The sequence below is a fragment of the Melanotaenia boesemani genome, chromosome 1, assembly GCF_017639745.1.
Source record: "Melanotaenia boesemani isolate fMelBoe1 chromosome 1, fMelBoe1.pri, whole genome shotgun sequence".
In the NCBI taxonomy this organism is placed as follows: domain Eukaryota; kingdom Metazoa; phylum Chordata; class Actinopteri; order Atheriniformes; family Melanotaeniidae; genus Melanotaenia; species Melanotaenia boesemani.
This window is the reverse complement of record NC_055682.1, coordinates 25,427,327-25,449,020: the sequence shown is the minus strand read 5'-3', so window position 1 is coordinate 25,449,020 and position 21,694 is coordinate 25,427,327. Positions and strand designations below refer to the sequence as shown.

General features: G+C 38.5%; 2 protein-coding genes across 6 annotated transcripts; one reads left to right on the top strand and one right to left on the bottom strand.

Moving 5' to 3' along the window:
• The first annotated feature begins 17 nt into the window (after positions 1 to 17).
• Positions 18 to 8,827, top strand: LOC121638447 (phenazine biosynthesis-like domain-containing protein 1). The gene is made up of 10 exons (XM_041983258.1): positions 18 to 572; positions 905 to 1,004; positions 5,102 to 5,200; positions 5,621 to 5,730; positions 5,914 to 5,943; positions 6,598 to 6,686; positions 6,924 to 7,015; positions 7,369 to 7,452; positions 7,873 to 7,935; positions 8,103 to 8,827. Exons 1-10 carry the CDS (start codon positions 489 to 491, stop codon positions 8,213 to 8,215), a joined length of 864 nt encoding a protein of 287 aa, XP_041839192.1. The 5' UTR covers positions 18 to 488; the 3' UTR covers positions 8,216 to 8,827.
• Positions 8,821 to 20,717, bottom strand: dna2 (DNA replication helicase/nuclease 2). Of its 5 annotated transcripts, none has more exons than XM_041983141.1 (25): positions 20,336 to 20,717; positions 19,977 to 20,042; positions 18,389 to 19,265; positions 17,926 to 18,037; positions 17,565 to 17,714; positions 17,045 to 17,228; positions 16,555 to 16,703; positions 15,369 to 15,491; positions 15,014 to 15,260; positions 14,821 to 14,935; positions 13,977 to 14,133; positions 13,435 to 13,626; positions 13,053 to 13,283; positions 12,861 to 12,974; positions 12,569 to 12,678; positions 12,315 to 12,424; positions 12,069 to 12,197; positions 11,750 to 11,842; positions 11,440 to 11,633; positions 11,227 to 11,316; positions 10,695 to 10,908; positions 10,383 to 10,472; positions 10,072 to 10,257; positions 9,804 to 9,950; positions 8,821 to 9,688 (listed from the first exon to the last, which is right to left on the bottom strand). In XM_041983141.1, exons 1-25 carry the CDS (start codon positions 20,363 to 20,365, stop codon positions 9,635 to 9,637), a joined length of 4,164 nt encoding a protein of 1,387 aa, XP_041839075.1. In that variant the 5' UTR covers positions 20,366 to 20,717; the 3' UTR covers positions 8,821 to 9,634. The 5 variants fall into 5 exon arrangements, with proteins under 5 accessions (XP_041839075.1, XP_041839084.1, XP_041839055.1 ...); XM_041983150.1 differs by having other exon boundaries at positions 18,395 to 19,265; XM_041983121.1 differs by having other exon boundaries at positions 9,804 to 10,257.
• Positions 20,718 to 21,694: the final 977 nt, after the last annotated feature.

Here is a 21,694-nt window from a genome sequence, read left to right as displayed (position 1 = left end):
AAACACTATTAATTAAAAGCTGACAGACTACTTTGACTTACTATGAAAGTATAGTCAGTTTGGCATTTACAGTTGGTCAGTTTCATTTACACTTACACATGCTCGGATAAATATCAGCATATGCAGCTATTTCTTTCTTTTGTGTAGCCTAGCTATTTTCAGTGATAAAAACATAACAAAGTCAACAGTGTAACGGCAACCTAATTACAGATCCCATTGTGTTTAGATACCTACCATTTTAATCTTTTCGAGGGAGCCGTTTGCCCCTTTAACATTTGCCACGTATCTACAACATTGCAGTGCAGTTGTGCAATAGGCCAAATAAATGAAGGTCTTCTCTGCAAACTCTGGCAGTGAGGAGAGAGGAGGAGGGGGGAGGGCAGACGGAAGCAGACGGGGCTGAAGTCCATCAGCGATAGTTGCAACACAAAACTGCCACTCCAGGCTGTTGCTGGATTCAGACTGTTTTTATTTTAAGCCAGACTGAAATGGAAATACCGGTGTTTACGCTGGACGCCTTCACTAATTTACCCTTCAAAGGGAATCCTGCGGCTGTATGTCCACTGATGCACGTGAGTAACAACTTTTGGATCAGTGTGTTCAGTGCGTGTATGAGTTACCAAGGGGCCTGGTCCACAATGAGAAGTAGCAAAAGGACTTTTAGAGAATGTTTTTTTTAACACTGCATTATGCAATTTGTAGAACGTCCAGATAGATCATGTTTTTGACTACATTAAACCCTCAAGCAGGACTAGTCTATAGGTCACCACACAATTTGGGGGTAAACTTTTTTGCCAAATGCTGCATGATAAAACCGTTTGTTATACAACACACAGTTTAAGCTGCCCAAGTCACTAAATAATTCCTAACCAGAACAGCACACTGCATTGATGTTTATTCACAGGAGCTGGATGATGACTTGTATCAGAAGATAGCCGCAGAGATGAACCTGTCAGAAACGGCTTTCATCACCAGGATCAACTCCTCTGACACTTTCACCACTGGTAGTGCTCATTTCTCTCACCATTATCATTATTATTGATTCCAGATATCAGCTGAGAGTTGCCATGTGGAAGCTGAAAATACTAATACTAATAATAGCTGAAAAACATTTTTAAAAACAGCTTTTTGTGTCAGTTTAGCACTTCATACGAAATCAACCTTCATTCTCACTGATACTGAGGTGAGACTGGGGTCAGAGACTAGTGATTCACTATTTACCTATGCTTCACCTTTGAAGTCGAATAGCTTGGCTAATGATTACTGAATGCTTACTAATGTTCAGTCATAAAATGACTGGAAACCTAATCACGGACTAATGATTAATTAATTATTCCTTAATGATGAGTATCTTACTACTCTTCTGGTGAGTGCTTTAGATTAACCAGCTGGTTAAAACCAAAACCAACTATGTAACTCATTTGTTTAAAGACTAATTTTGATCAAGAGTAGTTCTGCTGCAATAAATGAGTAACAAATCATTAACTCATACTCTGGAGATTAATAATTCATCCTTTAAAATGCGTGATAATACTGCATCAAATTTCACAACAGCTATGTTAAGTGTTGGCAATGTTTTTTATTTTTTTAATTTGAGTAAAATACCTACATAGTAATGAAGAAATTACCTTGTCTGAGCAATGTTTTTATATAGGAACATCACAAATTGTTACAACTAAATCAATGTAATAACTACTGACACAGACTTGAAAAAGAAAGTTTTTTTAAGTGTAACATTACATTTTAAAATCTTGTATTGTTCAATATTAACTCTAAAACCCAAGCCTAAAAGTAACTTGTCACCAAATCACACTGTCAAATAAAGAGCACAATTGTACTTACAAGGACTCCAAATTTGTAATCAAGTAGCTACAAGTATTTTGTACCACTGGTTGTAAATAAAACTCACTCTGCTCCAATAACTTTATGAAAAGTTGCAGACACTTTACCATATTTGCAAAAGTAGAAAATATCAGTTTAATATGACCTTAAGGCTAAAAGGAAAAGTCACATTAATATTCATTCTCTGAGGCCATTATTATATATATAAAAAAAAACAAGCCTGCCTACGTTGTGGTTTGACATAGCAGTTATGCAAAATGGCTCACTTCATTTTGTGAACCCATGTAAAAGTATATCATCTAGGTTCTAAGCAAACGTGGATCTCATTCAGTAAACTGGTCAGTTTTATGTCAGCTGGAAAACACAGGTCACATCTGTGGCTCTGGACAACTTTACAGAAAACATCTCTTTAATCTCTTGAAAATCCAGCTGCTTTGCTTATTAAAAATATTAAAAGAAATACTACTTAGTTTAGACTATTTACACTCAACATATTGACATACAAAAGTTGTCATCATATAAACAGTAGGGGAGTTATTTAATTGTGTGTGAATCAGGTCTCCCATTGAAGCTATTAAAAAGCTTATTCCAGAGGCCTAAACAGGTCATAATACACATTAATCATTACAGCTAAAAACATATACAAGCAAGACAGATTTACAAGTAAAGACACGGTTTAGGGTATTCTGTATAGATAAATACACACTTGCCTCTTCAGTTTACTAAAGGTCATTTTGACGTGTCACCAAGGGTCAGGGTAACGATATCGTATAAGATAGCTGTCAAAAAGACGTATGCATGATTCTAAGATTTGTAGTCGTATTTTTGTGTTAATAAAAGTTTTGTACACAAATCAAGGCTGTCATATATGTGCGTCTGGTCAATTTTGTGGATTAGGAGTTGTTTTATGTGAGTATGAATCTTAAAGCTGTGAGTGCAAAATCTTGTGAATACAACTCCAATTTCTACGAAGACAAAGTCTCCTATTCTGTGTGGACACGAATTCACGTTTTTGGGTACGAGTAGAAAAGTATTCAGATGACGTCACAAGGGAGGAGTAATCGATCTGCCGATTGTACAAAACACAACAAGCTCCAATTTCAAAGATGGCTGAAGAAATTGCAGCGGGAGGAGCTACCGGCTCAAGTGAAGCATCACAGGTAAGATGTTCAAGCGGTCTTTATTTATATATTAAAGAAAAACATACTATTTTCAATAATATTCTTTGATTTAAAGACGTACTGCTATAGTTTGCCATGTCGGGTAGTGCTAGCATTAGAAGCTGGCTTGTGCTATTAGCATTGATGTAGCGTGGAAACTATAAAATGTTTATTCTTAGACAATGTCGATTGAAATGCGACTTTTATGGATTTATTAATTACGCTATTTAGTCGATCAGTCTGTCCTCGCCAATCCTCTTTTCCATTTACCCCACTCCCTTCGCCCGCCGAAGCTGAGGATAAATCAATCCATGTACCGGTGAATAACCGTATTTATTATATATGTCATGATATGCATATTTATGTAATCTTCTCTGCCATAAACACGATATTGCGGGGGTTGCGGGGGCGTTTGAGTGACGTGACCTGGGACGCCGATGGAGTGAAGAGACTTAATTCCTCAACCAGCGGAGCACCGTTGCTAGGGGCATTGGCGTCCCTAGCAACGGTGCTCCGCTGATTGATCAGATGACAAAGATGATGCTCAGGGAGGAAATATGCCAGATATTTGCCCTATGAGGTTTTACGCGGTACTTAACCAACTTCAGAGTAATAGTGATGGTTAAAGAAATCCATTGCAACTTTCTACTGGGAGGAATTAAGTCTCTTCACTCCATCGGCGTCCCAGGTCACGTCACTCAAACGCCCCCGCAACCCCCGCAATATCGTGTTTATGGCAGAGAAGATTACATAAATATGCATATCATGACATATATAATAAATACGGTTATTCACCGGTACATGGATTGATTTATCCTCAGCTTCGGCGGGCGAAGGGAGTGGGGTAAATGGAAAAGAGGATTGGCGAGGACAGACTGATCGACTAAATAGCGTAATTAATAAATCCATAAAAGTCGCATTTCAATCGACATTGTCTAAGAATAAACATTTTATAGTTTCCACGCTACATCAATGCTAATAGCACAAGCCAGCTTCTAATGCTAGCACTACCCGACATGGCAAACTATAGCAGTACGTCTTTAAATCAAAGAATATTATTGAAAATAGTATGTTTTTCTTTAATATATAAATAAAGACCGCTTGAACATCTTACCTGTGATGCTTCACTTGAGCCGGTAGCTCCTCCCGCTGCAATTTCTTCAGCCATCTTTGAAATTGGAGCTTGTTGTGTTTTGTACAATCGGCAGATCGATTACTCCTCCCTTGTGACTTCATCTGAATACTTTTCTACTCGTACCCAAAAACGTGAATTCGTGTCCACACAGAATAGGAGACTTTGTCTTCGTAGAAATTGGAGTTGTATTCACAAGATTTTGCACTCACAGCTTTAAGATTCATACTCACATAAAACAACTCCTAATCCACAAAATTGACCAGACGCACATATATGACAGCCTTGATTTGTGTACAAAACTTTTATTAACACAAAAATACGACTACAAATCTTAGAATCATGCATACGTCTTTTTGACAGCTATCTTATACGATATAACGACCACTAACTGGGAAAAAACCCACAAAGAAGGAAAAAAAACCCATCCTCAGCAGTTTTGCAGTAAAGGCAGTAAATGTTCAGCTGTGGCTGCTATTGTTGGAAATGAGACAAACAAAGCACTGTATAGTCAGTGTTTCACAAAGTGTAAGAGTCATGTAGTCTTCTGTCTTCTAAATGTTCGTAAACATTTCTCCTTGAATAACTACTGTGCTTTTTTTTACAATTTGTCACAAAAAAAGATAAATTACTAACAGGAAATGACATTGTGTTCATTCAACCTCTATTTTCCTCATTGAACCTCTATTTTTAAGTCTCTTTATTTAATTTGTACTCAGAAATAAAATGTATTAAGCATTCTGCTATGCTCTCCATTACTGTCTTCTTTTAATGCACCCTCATTTGACACTTTTCCAGTGTAAATAAAACACTTCAGGCTCAAACTCTGCTTAAAGCAAAATTATTATGTGGCATGGAACAGTTTTCTCAACAAAGCAAGATTTTGATAGAGTGAAGGAAACTTTTTTTTGGTTCTTTTTTTGCTATTTTATTTTCCTGCCTGAAAATGTCTGATGTGATTCAACAGGATCAAGGTTTCGCCTTCGATGGTTTACACCAACAACTGAAGTGAATCTGTGTGGTCATGCCACCCTGGCCACTGCAGCAGTGCTGTTCCAGTATGAAAGTAAGACAGTTGCATTATAGTGAAATAAATAGGTTGCATTTTAAGTTAATGGCTCTCACATAATGATGTTCAGGACATCGCAAACAGTAAATAAAGGATTTGCTCTGAAGTTGTTCACATATTGTAAAGTCTCGAAGTGTTGTGCATGTTGCAGCTGCCAAGTGTTACATCACTCAGACTGACGGCCCAGGATGTAGAAAACTTTTTTTTTTTTATTTCTCACCAACAAAGATGGGCAGACTGTGCAAACATTCTGATACCTCAGCATCAGGCACATGCTTCCAATACAACACACGTTTTTGGACTCTTCCCCTTTATACTGTACTGCCACGTTTGAGTTGGATGAAAACATTTCAGTGAAAAAAGCTGCTTAGATAGAGAGACAGCGTTGTACAATGTATGCTGCGTTTGTTCCACCAGAGAACAAAAACCCAAAATTGGTGTTTGAGACCAGAAGCGGAGATCTGGCTGTCACTCAGAGGGGGAATGAATATGTCTTGGACTTTCCTCTCAATCCACCCACCCAGGAGGTACAGTACATTGTCAAATAGATGCTCCTCTGCATTTGCTGCGGAAAGATGAAATCCTACTCATCATCAAATGCCACAACTAAATGTCTAAAGATACCCAAAACAAGATTGTGTAGAGTATTTAAATGTATTTAATAGTTAAAATGATATTGTTTAAAGTTTTTTTTCCCCTCTTGATCTTAGGATCCTAATGAGTTCAGAGACATTATTAAGGTGAGTAATATTTGTTCATGAATTATGAGCTTACCTGCATGAAGAGTTTGCCCAGTATAATGACATCCTGTGTGTCTAACTGTAGCACTTTGTTGTAGAAAAATTACCAAGAGTCTGGAATGAGTAAAAGTATATGAGGTTTATTACAGGAGAAGTATAAGAAAAATACAGTCCATACTTGCAAATTTGCGAGAGCTGTCTTGTTGACTCCAGAAGCAAACAAGAGGACTCTGATTTGTTACATTTTAGGAATCAGTTTTATTGAACCTGATCCAAGCTGAAGGCCAGTCTCTGAACTGATAAAAGGAAAGAGAGACTGTGAGGCGCCGTTCCCTTATTGTCTCGCCCAAACAGGCTGCTATTTTTCTAAACAACTGTTCGTATCTAGCAGCTGCCCATCAGTCTCAACCTTTCCCCATATCACGAGTCTGGAAGAAAAGTGGTCAGCCTGACCTCACACAAGAACATAACAGGAGAATAATAACTTCAATGTTCTATATAAGGAAAATACACATTATAAAATGTAATTGAGGGTAATAAATGAATAAATGTATCATCTGAATAAAAGAATGATTCCACTTGTGATTGTTATATGAGTAAATATGATCGATTACCATATGCATTAAAATTACTTCCACAACTTCTGTATTCCAGGCTGCAGTTGGAAACCATCCAGTTCAGGATGTTTCTCTAAACTCAGTCACCAAGAAGCTTCTGATTCGATTGTGTGACAGCTGCGACAGGTTACTATATAAACACATTTTCACACAGCATGCAGACAGGCAAATAACTGAAATAACGTTATGCTAAGGACGGTAACCCTATTGTAGTTTATTGTCTATGAACAACTGTTGGCTTTTCAAACACTTGTAGTAAACATCTGACTCGTGCGGACAGGTGTGTTATTCAAGCCACCATCCGTACTGATCCACATCAAGAAGTACTGAAATATATATGTGCTGCATGTGTGTCATCTACAGGTCAGTGCTGGCCAACCTGAAGGTAGACCCCTTGGCTCTTCTGAAAAGTGAAACTAGTGGAAGAGTTAAAGGACTAATCGTCACCCTCAAAGGTAACCAGGCTTACATACATACAGCAGCTGGACCAGATTTATGTTGTAGAACAGCTTTATGGGCCCTGAGCCAGACCACATGCTGTCATTTCACTTTTTTATTGCTAACAAAAATAAATCATGTAGAATCATGGCAACACGAACCCTAAGTCTTTTAGATCCCATTGAATCTTAACACTCATACCCATGTTAAATATTTTATCAGACTAGTGTATGTAAATAAGTGAAAGTCTCTTCCCAGAAACCCAGAAATATTAAACAAAGATATCACTGTCAAGGCTTACCCAAGATAGACTTGCCCAAACTGGAATCAAACAATCTTCCTTTTTAAACATTGTACCATCTAACTACAGGGTCACCAGACTGTCAGCCAGGATACGACTTCTACTCCAGGTTCTTTGGTCCGTGGTCTGGCATCCCAGAAGATCCTGTCACTGGTAAAATGACCACTATAGCAACAACTATTGTGTCTCAAATAACAGTTTAGATCACAATAGTCCATCTCACAAGAAATTATTCTGCTCTAGTGCTGTTGAGCATGTGCATACTGTACAGCAGGGATCGCAAACTCCAGTTCCCGAAGGTCACTGTCCTGCAAGTTGTAGATGTTTCCCTGCTTCAACACACCTGACTCAAATTAATAGGTGTATTGTGCTTTAAGAATTAATAGAAAGCTGTTGGATCCGTTTGACTTGAATCGGGTACATTGGAGCAGGGAAACATTTAAATCCTGCAAGACAGTGGCCCCCCAAGAACTGAAGTTTGACATCCCTGCTCTACAAGCAACAGATCAAATGCTGTTTGGTGCATCTTATATGATGTACAGGTACCAACTGCATGTTTCCATGTCCATGCAGGCTCTGCCCACACTGTCCTGGGTGCCTACTGGTCTCAAAAACTAGGAAAAAAGAAAATGCTGGGTAAGTAATTCAACCAGTTGCACATAGTTAAACCTCTGCTGCTCAATTCTACATTGATAATGATAAACACTTTTGCTTATCATTAGCTGTTGCATGATTTACTAGATGGCAAATGTCGCTGACTGTATGATTCAGTTCTTGACACTCGGGTTATTGTATTTGTGTAGCTTACCAGTGCTCCAGTCGTGGTGGGAAGCTGGAAATTGAAGTGAGAGATGATGGAAGGATCAACATAGCTGGAGAGGTCAACACGTTCCTGCAGGGAGTGATCAGACTGTAGGCACAAGCAAAGTGTCAACAGTCAACGCATACCAGCTGATGAACATGAGGTGGTTTTAACCAGTCAATAAATCAGTCTGATAAACATGATTCGACATAGTAAGTTTAGATCACAATAGTTTATTCAAATTACACTACAACAACAACAACAAAAAAGAGACAAGATTAAGTACAAAAGCAAACAAAAGAAACATTAAATATGAGGCTGTGCTCAAGTAAAAAACATTGATGGTTGAACCAGAAACTTAGAAATGAATGGGAGTTAGAGTTAGAAATCATAGATTAACATCACATTTACAATGTTAGAACCCACAACATTGCCCTAAATAGTAGTTTCTTATACATTTCTTGGAGTTTTATTCATTGTGATACCATGTTGTTTTCTCAGTCATTTGTCTTTTCTGCACAACTGATCTGCAAAGGAATTAGAATAATAACTCAAATGCATGGCTTTATTTAGTTTCTGCTGTTGACAACACCTTGTTATAACCTTTATTTAGTAAGAGAATTCCTGTAAATGACTTGTATATCAGCTTGTTGTTTCTAGACAGTTGCAGACCAGTAATGGCCAGATTATTTAGAATATTTTCCTCTTGATGTGGAATTCTTCTTCCTAATAAAAAATATGAATTAACCCATTAAAGTCCTGGAACTGGGAAATTCTTGGTTTTGGTAGGAATCAGGCAATAAATGATTCTGGAGTGGTATTATAGCTTTAGACTCTACCAACGTGAGTTTTCGGACATGAACTTATCTATTATAGCTGAATGAAAATAAGTTTAATCTAGTTGCTTACACAACTTTTAGTTCTTACTGTTGCAAGAAAATGCCCAATAAAAGTTCCAATAGTCCAACATAAAATATCACATGAAATATTTGATTAAACCTGTCTGGATCATGACCAACTCTAATTAAGGTTTAATGGATTAAAAGAAAAAAAAGATCACAGTGTAATTTCAATACATTCAACTGCTACAAATACAGCGGTTATAATTGTTTCACTACTTCAGTACCTTGTTTATTATGTTAAAACTGATTATTTTAAAACAGGAATGCATTCAAAACTTCAACATTAAGAAGAACAGGCTGTACCCTAAAGCTTCGTACCCTAAAACATATGGTTAAAAAACACAAAAAAAGATTTTTTTTATTTGAATTCAACTAAGGGTTTCAGATGGATAAAACACTTTAATACATGTCAGCCCTATTTGTGCTTTAAATATTTTAGTTTTACATCACAAAATCGGTTTCCAAGTACCTTGTTCTGAATGGCTATTTCAAGTTATTTAAAGAAATAAATGTGCCTCTAGGATCACTTAGCATTTATGGAGATTATCTTTTGATTCTCTGCCATGTGAGGGGATCCACAGCCACTGGGTACTTCACTGTGTGATGCTCTGAAACATCCTCTTGACTTCTGTCACAGGTGCATCTTGGGTAGGACGTTATGGGCGTCCGGTGGCAGCTGAATAATGTGGAAGAAAGGGTTCAGGAAAAGAAAAAAAAAACTGTTTACACAGATAAAAGAAAGAAATAGAAATAATTTGTTCTTTAAAACTAAAATATACACTATGATTTCTAAAGGATATCATGTTCTCCTGTCGGAGATGATTAAGTAGTTTCTCCACTGGTGTGTAGCGCTGCAGCGTCATAGCAGAGCCCACCATCAGCAGTTTGTGTTTCGCTCTGGTAATGGCCACATTCAGGCGACGCCAGTCCTTTAACAGTTCCCCTAACTTTGAGGGAACAGACAGGAGAGAAGCAGGTCAGGTTTCCACTCACTTGTTCATTCATGCAGAGACAAGAGGCACAAAGGAAAGAAAAAAAAAAGAGGGTGATGGGAGCAGAAACACGCACATTCGCTGCCTCCGCAGTGCTCCTGACAAATGAGAGAACAATCAGACTTTTGTCTCGTCCTTGGTATCTGTCCACCGTGTTCACTTCAACACCGGTGAAAGCAGGTGACTGCAGCAGTGCTGAGATGGTCTTTAACTGCTGCCTGTAAGGTGCAATTACACCGACATCACTGGACTTACATCCCGCCTGAAAACAGAAAAAATTAATTCATACCACAGATAATTACTGGTATTGCAAATTTTCTTTTGCCCTTTTTCCATTTGCATACTTTGTTAGTGCTATATCAATCTAATGTCTAGAAGCTAATGGACCTTTATGAAAAGAGACAGCAGCTTGTGTACGAGAGCAGCTTCAGCGTAATTGCTCACTCCTCCCTGCTCCACTGACTCCAATGCAGGCACCTTAAGTAACCAGTGGAGAGAACAGACTGAGATCAACTCAACTCTACTACATTCAAACATGTCAAAAAGCAGAAAGGAACATCCTTAATTTATATTTCATTTGAAATTTCTTCAACATTAACAGTCTCATTTGGTCAACATTCATTTTTAAAATCCAGTCATTTTAGCTTGAACTCATTCAAAGGCGGACTATACTGGAAGTCTTCTCTGTATTATACCAACCACTGAGCAGTCTAGGAAGCACACAGGATTGCTGGGCAGCAATGTGGCCTGTAACCAGGACAAATCATACTGGGGATGAGCCTGAGAGTGGAAATTCAGCTCTGACTGGACAGACAACAGTAAGGGCAGCGTGAGCAGCGCTGTGGCCGTCCTCTCTGATCCACACTCCAGCCGGCCGTCATACATCAGAGAGTTACTCAGAGACATGATCTGCCTAAGAAAGAGAATTCACACAACTTAACATGGTGATACTTGCATCTGTCACTTTACTAAGCTGTTTGTAGTTATTGCAACATAACTAAGTCTTCCGTGCGATCTTGCAGCAACATTAACACATATAAGTAACTTTAAATTTCAGCCATTACATATCAGTGACTTTTACATTCCTCATATTGCTTTTGTCAATTTTAAGCTGCACCAACATGCTAATGTATCGTTAGTTTCAAGGTGCGATTTCAATTGACATGATGGATTCATAATACATAAGACCAGAATCCTGAAGCATTTCAGTTTTCTGTGAACCTATGTTTACCTGTTCATTCGATACTGTACGTTGAGCTGCACCACTGCCTCACTATGGAGCGCCAGTCGCTTAAATAAACTTTCATCCATCCCAAATGACCTGAAAGAAAATATAGAAATTTATTGCCACACCAAAACCCTCATATTCTCTGAATAAGTGCCAAGTCTTATCTGCTACTAAAATTTTCTCCCCCGTTGGAACTTCAAGCAACATATTCTTGACCTTGCTTCCTGGTTTTGTACTATTGGCGGAAGTTGTTGATGGTCCCCAACCAGCACAAATCTCTTGGCGTAGAAAAGTGGTCCCAGACAGATCGGCTGGCTGATCTGTGATGCCTCATCTACGATACAGAAGTCAAACCGGCGACGTGTAAAGATTGGATGCTTGATGCCCATACAGGTGGTTGCTACGACCAGCTAGAATGAAAGGAGACAATAATCATTTTATAAAGAAAATCCAAACGTTCTCAAGAGGAGGTGTTAATCGTAGTTCATTTCAAACCTGTCCTGGATATTTTAATTATAATCCTCACCTCTTTGTTATATAGCATCTCAAGCTCTGAGAGTGTGTGAACCTCCTTTTTTCTCACTCTTTCCTCTGTGTAAGGCAGGATGTCTGGATGAACCTGAGGGCAGCAGAACACACATCAGAAAGTAACAAGAGCCTAAAACAAGAGATAGACTTTTGATATTTTTTAAAAAGTTACCATTACTATTCAAAAGTAAGAAATAGTAATTTTTTAAAAAACAGAAGACAAACTAAAGTGTACTGATGCTAAACAAAACTGGGAATAGAACATTTAAGTGTAGACTACTTTAAATACTGAACAAGAGTAGCCAGCTGTGACATACCTTCTGTCCCTGACCCAGGCGCAGAAAACCAACCCGGAAACGTTTCAGCTTCAGCAGAATGTTGTCAACAGCAGAGTGGGTGTAGCTGGTCAGCAATACGCTGAAACCACAAGCGTGCAGAATACGAACCTATAAAAACAAGCAGGAATGGTGGAGAGTACTGCATGAGAAAAAACAAAAAACAAAAAGTGAAAGTTAGTGATTTCAGACTTCTTGTCTTTTGTAAAAGGATAGTTTAAGGGTTACCAGGGTGCAGATGGTTGTGGTTTTGCCTGTGCCTGGCATGCCAACAATCAATGTATAATCCTTCGATAACAACACCTTCTTCATGGCCTGTTTCTGGGGTTTGTTGAGACCTAAACAAACACAAAATTAATAAATTAACCCAAAAGCAACTACTCTATGCAGGTGAGGTCTTCATAGGCGTATTATTGTATAATGTGGAACAAAACTAAGTACAAAAGAAAGAACATAAACAGAAAAGAGCAGAACTGAACCACCTTTGAGGATGTTTGCCACAGTGTCCTTGGCCTCTCTGGGCAGAACTGAGCTAAGGTTGGAGATGAACTCTGGAGAACGAAGGTCAATAATCAGCTCCCTCAGACTTGCGCTGTACAGTCACATAAATAACACCTTAAAACATGTGGACAAAACTTCAAACAAAGACAAATTACAAAATGTGTGAAGACATTTGCAGATTAAATATCCGTTAAATATATTTCACATAAGCTTGTTTTATTTTTACATGTCTGTTTGCTATCATTGCTTAATATTTACTTCAGTTTTTCCCACCTGTCAGGGCAATTTTCCATCAGTCTAGAAAGATTGGTGAGATGAGTACTGAAACCAACCACACCTTCATCACCATCCAGTCGAAACAACACATCACTGAACTTTGACAAGTCCCTGTTAAGACATAACAGAAGTACTTTGTTAACTGAAGCTGCAATACTCAACAGTATTGAAATGTGAATCCCCTCTCACCTGTCCAGAGTGCAGCTGATTGATGTCTTGCTGACTTCACACAGGTACCCGGATGCTAAGCCCACTAGGCGACCTTCCTGGTCACTAACAACAATGCGATCTCCGCTGGCCAAACCCTGCTGTGGAGCCCTACTACTGTTGCACTGGAAACAATGGAGGAAGACACCTTCAGACGTCTCAGTCACTGGGCCGCTAAGCTGCAGATTCCCCACACAGCTCCCCTTCTTCTCACTAAAAACACAGCAGAACACGAAATGAAAAAAGTACTTCTTACAGGCTTTTGACAAAGTGCTTTACTCCAAATGTCACAACTTGGAAAAACAATAAAAACTTGAAAAGAAAAAAACTGTGATGTTTGCTGTTTGGGAAACAAGCTTCACACCTCTCCTCAACAGACTGAAGCCACACTCGCTTTCGACCGTTCTTGGCCTCCATGGTGGATGCCTCCAGGCAGCAGAGCAGCATCCAATGAGAGTTATAGTTCAAATGTGTCAGAGTCAGGTGCCCCGTCTCTTGCTGCAAAAAATCTCGCACAACATCCTCGGTCACATCTTCAGAGTTGGTATCCACCCCTCTAAGCCAAAGATGAAGGTACGAAATGAGACAGAAAGGAGATGAATGACAAAACAATTAGACAATAAGCTAAATTTTTTAACTAAGACCCATGTTTGACAACTGCAGTAAACGTACCAGTGGTGGTGCCCCACCCCAAAAAAGTAAATAAATAAATCAATCAATAAATAAATTGAATTTCAACCAATTTACAGGTTGAACTCGCAAACTGACTTGGTTCAACCCCACTGCATTCATGGCTCCAAATGGGAACCACTGGACGGCCAGATAACTTCTGAGGTGGTATTTGACTTAAAAAGTTTGGGAACCACTGGTCTGAATCTTCATAAAAATTTGACAATACATTTTTACCTCTCATATAAAGCACAGTTAAATCTCTGAGGACAGTACTGGCAGGTCTGTCTGTTTGTCAGGATATCAGGCAGTCTAGAGAGGCGACTTCGATCTGCTCCTTTCTTCACGCAGTTTTGAATGTGATGAACCAGAGTGTTCCTCAGCTTCAGCAGCTCTGATAAAAACATAGTTTTAGCCATCAAGATGATGAGGAGAGACACCTGTTAATACCTTCTATTATTATGCCAGTTAGCTGGAAAAGTACTGAACTATTTCAGTAAAGGTCTTTATTCTAACATGTGTAAAAAAAAATGTAATTTAGTTTTCCATCTTATTATTCAGTGTGGCTACAGAAATTATATGTCATTTTCTGAGTTCATAAGGCTTATAGGTCAACAATAAAACTTTAAAATCTACCATAAACCAAACAGGGAGCCGATGAAGGGAAGCAAGTACAGGAGAGATATGTTCATGCTTTCTTGTTTGTGTTAAAAGACAAGAAGCATTCTGGACCAACTGTAGCTGAGAGATACAAGCACGACCAACACCAACATAAAAAGAAATACAGTATGTATTATGGAAAATAATAAAAGCATGAACCAACTTTTCAAAGTCCTTAAGAGTTAAAAAGGATTTTACATTGGGTAAGAAGGTTTCCAGAAGGTTTGCATGTGAGAATGTAAATATCTGTACACTGTCCAGCTTCTGTTAGACTGATTTTAACCAGTCAGCTTTGCAATATTAAATCTAGGAATTCATCTACATAAACTCTTGGTGAGTATTTCGCTGCATAACTCTCAGCTGTTGCTTCCAATCATCTTCTGTCTGAATCCTTATACTTTTCACATGTCTGTGTCTGTACCTCTGCGGTCCATGTGGCTGGCTGCTACAGGGTGCATGTTGCCGGTTTTGAGGTAAAGCAGAAGACCAGCTTCAGGATTGTATCTCTCCATGGTCATCAGGGTATACAAGATTACCTACACATAGAAACACACCTTCTGATTAAAACTGCCTTTAAAGCCAACTGCACTGGTTTACATGTGCAGTCCACCAACCTGACTCCGATGTTCTACCGAGTTTGACTCCCTTCCAGTTTTTAGCTCCAGGGGAAGAGTTTTTTCTTCTGAGACTCTGTGACTGCCACTTCTTGGTTTCTGGATTCGAACCCGTGCCGTTACATCAATTTTCCCTTTGAGGCCAAATCTCGGGGACCAGACATTCTCCTCTATATCAGCCAACTCGGTGACTGTGACAACACCAGGGGAGTCCTGACATCTACCTTGAGCTCTGGTGTTACTAGGACTGAAGCCAAAGACACAATGATCAGCCTGGTTACTGGAAATCCCATTTTAAAAAGCAATCAATCTTCAAACCGAACATTTGGTACATTCATGAAGCACCTTGACATACATTTTAAGACCAATGGCTTTTGGTGCTGAAGAACTGAGGTATTCTTTAGCCCAGTGTTCCAAGGAAGGTAGATAATCAAACAGTTCCTGCTTCATCTCCTCCTGACTTACACCCAAAGTGTACCTATGAACACACAAACAGGGGTTAAAGCAAAAAATTTAAAAAAAGCCTGAACTTATTTTGGGTATGGTATTGTGGTTTAGACGCAAACAGTACATAAATAAATGGACCTTGTTGGTGTTTTCATAAATAGAATAAAGTTTTCACATATCACACTGTGTTTCAATGACTCTACCAGCTCTGCAGAATAATTTAGAATAATTCAGTCCATATGAACATCCCAAGTCTAGCAGTTTTTCAGCAGAACCTGGTCTAATGTGCTCATAAAAATGTGGCTCTTCAAAAATTTTCCTAACATAGATATTTATCAAAAATTATAAGTTGTCTTTTCAAAAGTTGTAACAACTGCGCCTCAGCCCAGCTAAATAAAACATTTATGAGTTTTATATAACTGGGCTGAGGGAAAAATGGCTCTTTGAACTGTAAAGGTTGCAGACCCCTGTCCAAAGTGGTAGTTTTTCAGCAGGACCAGGTCTAATGTAGTCTGTACATGGTCGCGAGCTCACAATTCTCCTCAGCCCAGACAGGTGTGTGTGCTCATACAGGTGTGCACTCTCCCACCAGCACAGACAGAGAATCTGTCTCTGAAAACATGTGGCATAAATAACAGCTAATAACCAGGCTCCACAAGCTTACCCTCCACCCCATCAACAAAACTGAGGGACCGACATTTACAGCTACAATATTCAACGTTTCTATCGTATCTAAAGAGCTGAAAGCGTAGATCTAAACTGCAGCTGCATCCTTACTACACCGTTTCCAAGGCCCTGCTCAACTTCTGATTGGTTAGTAACGCGTTGAGAGCGCTGGATAAACATGGCGTGACAATAGTCCACATTAGTGCACATCAATTTAATAAATTCTCTCCTTTTTTTCCTTCGGCTGCAAAAAACTAAACATGCCGGAGATAAGGCACAAATTAATTATAACAAACTGAAAGAACTTAAAGACGTCTTTGCTGCAATTTCAGCTCTGTTGACATGTACTATGATCTCTGGCCAAGTGGAGCTATAACCAGAGCTCGGCTCAACTGAGTAAACATACTGATTGTAACGTAACCACCTACATGTCTCCTAGGTAACGAGGACTGTGCAGTGCTTCATCAGACAGTGTGGATAGTTTCTCCAAAGAAAAATCTTTAGCTGTAGCTGCTCTCTGGAAGACTTCATGGACCATGGTACCATTGAGCATTTGCTTAGAGCCTCCATCAAAACTCTGCATCAAGGAAAAGAGGAACATCAGAGAAGGCAAAGAGTAAAGCATTGTGTTACTGAAGTATGGCAAGTAATCTAATGTAATTTAATGCAGCAGCATCAACCTAAGACCTAAAAAGTCATTTTAAATTAATTATTCTTAGCAAATCTTTGAAAAACACAAACCTGTCCCTGCATACTTTCACCAGTACAATGCACAAAAACTAACATAATATCATTATACTAACATCAGTTTCTCAAGAGAGGCCTTCCAATTCCCTCCACATCAACCAAACCAGGGCACTCTATTCACACAAATATCACCAGCATAGAGAGGTATTGATAATTGGTAAATCCTTTTACCTTGAACATATCTCCCAGTACTGCACGCCTCATGCAGCGGATGGAGCTTGAGATGCTGGTTCCTGAGATGAGGCTATCAGGTAATAAAACCAAGAAACCCTGCTCCCTGTCCACTAACCAGGTCCCATCATCACAGCTACCCTCCAGATGCACTACATCACCACGGCGAACAGGCGTTGTCTCCCTGGAAACACAAGAAGAGAAATTATTTCATGTGTAAATACATGAGACAAAATACACTGAAAAATCTATATATAGTTAGGATTAAACGTGAAAGTGTAATATTACAAGAAAAATTAGAAAATAGACAAAGGCACTTTGACCGCAATAAGTTAATCTGCATATTGTAATTATTATATGATATAAAATGCTGGACAATTGCCACAATAAAAAAAATTAAAAAAAAGAAGCTCTATTACATAAAATCTTGCATTTGCTTCGATAAGTGCCAAAACAAACAAACAAACAAAAAAAAAAAGATACATACATTTTGACATAGATGTTAAAATAAAAGTATTACCATCCATCTTTTAACAGACATGTCTCAGTTGGATGTAGAGACTTGGAACATGAGATGATTACAGTTTTGGAGCTGGGTGTTTCCTCAACAGCTATAACCCAGTAGCGGTTGTTTAGGCCTCCAGAAAGAATCACATGGTCTGGTACCTTGCTGTGGGAACAGAAAGGCCTTTTGTCATATTTGCAAAGCTTCCTTTTTAAAGAAAGAGTAAGAGGGAAAAACAGATAATTCAATTCAAATAATTAGTATTCCTGTGTGAAAGCGCTCAGATTTTAATTCAGTGAGATAACATTAATACTGTCCACCCTGTGTATGAAATATTCACCCAAATTTTCATTTGTGCTGCCCAGCTATTTCTTACCAGGGCTTTTTAGATTCATCCTCTAGTCCTTCATTATGATCCATCTGCTCTGCAAACCAGCGCTCATCAAACTCCTCTTCAGTGGGACATGCAGATGGCATTCCTGTGTTTTCTTATTATTCACAAAGAAAAAAAAAGGCAACGTAAAGAGGAAAGTTAGCAAAGATCTGAAAAAGACTGGATCTAACAAATGATATACAGCAGTCATATGATAATAGTTAATGTGCTTTGACTTCTTTTGTTTTTAGGATTACACTTGATGTGATGTAACTTATCCACAAAACAGCTTGTATAAAAAACATTTTTTATTCTATTTATTGATTATAAGGCTGTTTAATAAAGCTCTAATAATGATCATAACAACTGAATAAAAGAACACTGTAAAAACAAAAAAATAATTAACCAGTTTTTACTTGGGAATAAAATAATATCCCCTAGGTGCATGCTAACTGGTAGAACATACCTGTACCTCCAGCTTGCTGCTTATCAGATGCTGTCCTCATGTCCCCATCTCCATCCTTTATTGGCATTCTTGTAGTTTCTTTTTCTTTCAATTTAACCTCGCCCTGCAGTGCAGGTGTGATAGTTGCACTAGGTTCATGCACATTTGGAGCAACAGGGCACATATCAATATCCAGGCAGTTGGCTTTCTTTTCAGCTGCTTTCAGCTCTGTTATCACAGTAAATCCAGGATCTTTCTTGCCTCGTTCCCCCTCATATTTTCTCTGTCCCCCCATGGAGTGGCCAGAAAAAGACTGCTGTGAAATCAATGTACGTCTGCTTCTATTACAATCCACTTCCACACCTTGGCTGTGACCCATGTCTCTGGAAAGGGGAGATATCTTCACAGGACCAGTCAGAGGCCTCATCACTTTCAGGCAGTTACCTGTAGAGCTGAGCATAGCTCTTGGTGGTGAAAGATCAGCAGCTCTTGCTCTTTTTGCATTATGGGATTTTTCAGGGCTGAAGAGTCTCTTCAAGGAGCCTGACAATCTGTCCTCTCTCTTGTTACTTCTTCTGAGACCTTTAGAGCAGGGACTGCGACAGATTGGGGATAGCTGACTGAACTTTGCCAGGTCTGCCCCCTCCCTGCTGGGCTCTGGGCTCAGGTGGGCTTCCTCTCTGGAGGCAGAAGTGCATGTAAGCCTGATCTGACTGTTGGGAGTTTCAGGAACAGTGAGGATAAGATCTGGGGAGGGGGGAAGATTTTGAAGGTCACAAAGGATGCCCCTGTTTGATGGGGAATTAAGTCTGACTTGCAAGTTTTTACAGTCATTTATCTGAGGCCCAGTCTTGCCAAATACTGTGCCAGTGAGAGATACTTTTGTGGAGGATAAGTCCTGCAAGCAGAAAAATAATACATGAAAATAAATTAGATATCAGATGAGTAATTTGAGTAAAACTTCATCATTATTTGTACATAAGAGAAAAACATAAACACACACTTTAACGGTTTCAGCCATCCATCTTACTCTAAAAACTCAGAACAAGATGAAAGTATATTCAATTATTCCACTGAACATTTATAATCCCACAGAAATTAAGCTTAAAAATGAAAAGTCTACGTTGAAAAACAATATATTACAAAGGAGAACCCAAATAAGTGGACAGAAAAACAAGCAATATTGGACCAGCAGAGTGGGTATTTCCAGCACAGAGCAATAGCCTTGCAAATCTTTATCCAACGAGTCTGTTCTCTAACCTCAATGCACAGTTTGTGTCTTTCAGGCAACATTAAAGAAAACAAAACAGTGACATTAAAATTTAATTCTCAACTGCCGGAAATATGTATATTTTTTGTGCAGTTAATTTTTTTCTTAATCTTAACAACTTCTAAGTTTGTTATAACTTTCTGAAATTCACAAATTCAAAATGTACATTACTAATTATTCCATAAAATCTTATATTTTTTTAAATAAATTGTATTAAATAATCGAATAATTGTGAAATCCACCCCCAAGACCTGGAAACAATGAGAGAGAGAGAGAGAGAGAGAGAGAGAGAGAGAGAGAGAGAGAGAGAGAGAGAGAGAGAGAAAGAAAGACCATTACCTTTTGATCTTTGAAAGAAAAGAAGGATGAGATGTTCTGCTGTCCCCCAGGTAAACCTGCAGGTACCTGACAGAAAAAACAAAAACATAATATATAAACACATGACAGTGTGTTAAACCATAATCTAATCTAATCTAATCTAATCCCCACACTTTGATTTGAAGCTGTTAAAAACAGAGGGAGCAATTAATCATCCCGGTCTTTATGGATGTCTGAAATCAGATACAAATACACCACCCGCTGACCCAATAAGCCATTATGAGACGTCACAACGCAAAGAAAAGAATATTTTTAACGAAAATTAAACAAACACACATTTAACAATCATCATTAAATATTTGTAACTAACAGTGACTTACTTTGGTTTTCTTCACCTTGGTCCTGTTCATGGTAAATGCTTTAAACAGCGGGCCGGTGTTTTAGTGCAGGTGTGTTGGATAGTTGTGACGGACAACCAGGATTTAATGAGATGACTAAAGGAAATATTTCAGCGGTTGGACTGACCGTGTTGCCAAGTAAAGGCTAATCTGAGCGGCATCAGCTAACAACAGCAGTACACGAACCCGGCCTGTGGTTCTCTGCATCTCCGCGACTCGCAGATCGTTCATACAACTTCCAGCGACAGATAACAATACAAAGACGATAAAAAACTCCAGCACTGGGGAACATCTATACAACGAAATCTTAGCTTATGCCTTCATAGCTTATTTAAATGTCCGGGGCGCCAAATTTTCAGCTTCGCGGAACGGAAATAGCGTCAACACACTTCCGTTTTTCGACCAATAAAATAATGAACTACAGAGGAAGAAGAACCCAAGAAGGAAATGAGACAAGCACGATGCCGCCTCCTGTTTAAACACAGCGGAATAAGCTGAGTCCCAAAGTTGTTTGTCTTTATTATCACATTGGAAACATTTTACAAATAAACATGACATTATACAAAACATGCAATATGACATCTTACAGACATGACACAACATAGGAGCACAGGGAGTAAGTAAAATGATCATATAGAGTAAATATTGAACAAAATAACTAAATATTAACCAAACAACACAATGTATCAGGATCTAGTAATATTAACCATAACATTCTTCATAAGACCAGATGTCTTGAGAGCTTTCTTGTTTCTATAAATTTTACAGACAGAGTCAGACAAGGATTTAATTTCCACATAAAACAAAGATTTATTTGGCGTAGTCTGAAGAAATCTAGCTTTATGGATGTGAAATTTACCCAAAAAACACAGTAACTTTATTAAATCATTAACTTCCTTATTGCTACATTCAACATTTAAAAATAAGACTATATTTTCAGTTATAGTGATCAGAGCCCTATGAGATTCCCAAATCAGTAAAGATATCTGAGTCCAAAGGTTAGTAGAATAGGGACACCTATAAAACAAGTACGAGAAAGACTCAATCTCTGTTTTGCAAAAGGAACACAAAGGGGACACATCAGACCTGAATTTGTCAATGAATTCATTACAGGGATAATATTGATGTAAGATTTTAATGTGTATTTCTTTAATTTTATTGGGGATAAAAAATGTATTAAATTCAGTCCTGGCATATTTACTGATGTCAGGGAATATTGCCCTCCAACGAATAAATGAGATTGGATACTGACTATTAAGACAAGTAAAGACTGATCTAATATGAGCGTTGTTACAAGAGCGTTCCTCAAGAATCTTTCCCCCAAGCCTTAGAGCAGGAATT

Excerpts from the sequence above, each read along its gene's own strand:
- LOC121638447 (XM_041983258.1), top strand. The coding sequence starts at position 489 with ATGGAAATACCGGTGTTTACGCTGGACGCCTTCACTAATTTACCCTTC. Across the intron at positions 1,005-5,101 it reads CTCTGACACTTTCACCACTG|GATCAAGGTTTCGCCTTCGA; the intron begins GTAGTGCTCATT and ends GTGATTCAACAG. Across the intron at positions 6,687-6,923 it reads TTGTGTGACAGCTGCGACAG|GTCAGTGCTGGCCAACCTGA; the intron begins GTTACTATATAA and ends TGTCATCTACAG.
- dna2 (XM_041983121.1), bottom strand. The coding sequence starts at position 20,365 with ATGAACAGGACCAAGGTGAAGAAAACCAAA. Across the intron at positions 11,634-11,749 it reads AGATGCTATATAACAAAGAG|CTGGTCGTAGCAACCACCTG; the intron begins GTGAGGATTATA and ends CTTTCATTCTAG. Across the intron at positions 11,317-11,439 it reads GTACAAAACCAGGAAGCAAG|GTCATTTGGGATGGATGAAA; the intron begins GTCAAGAATATG and ends ATTTTCTTTCAG.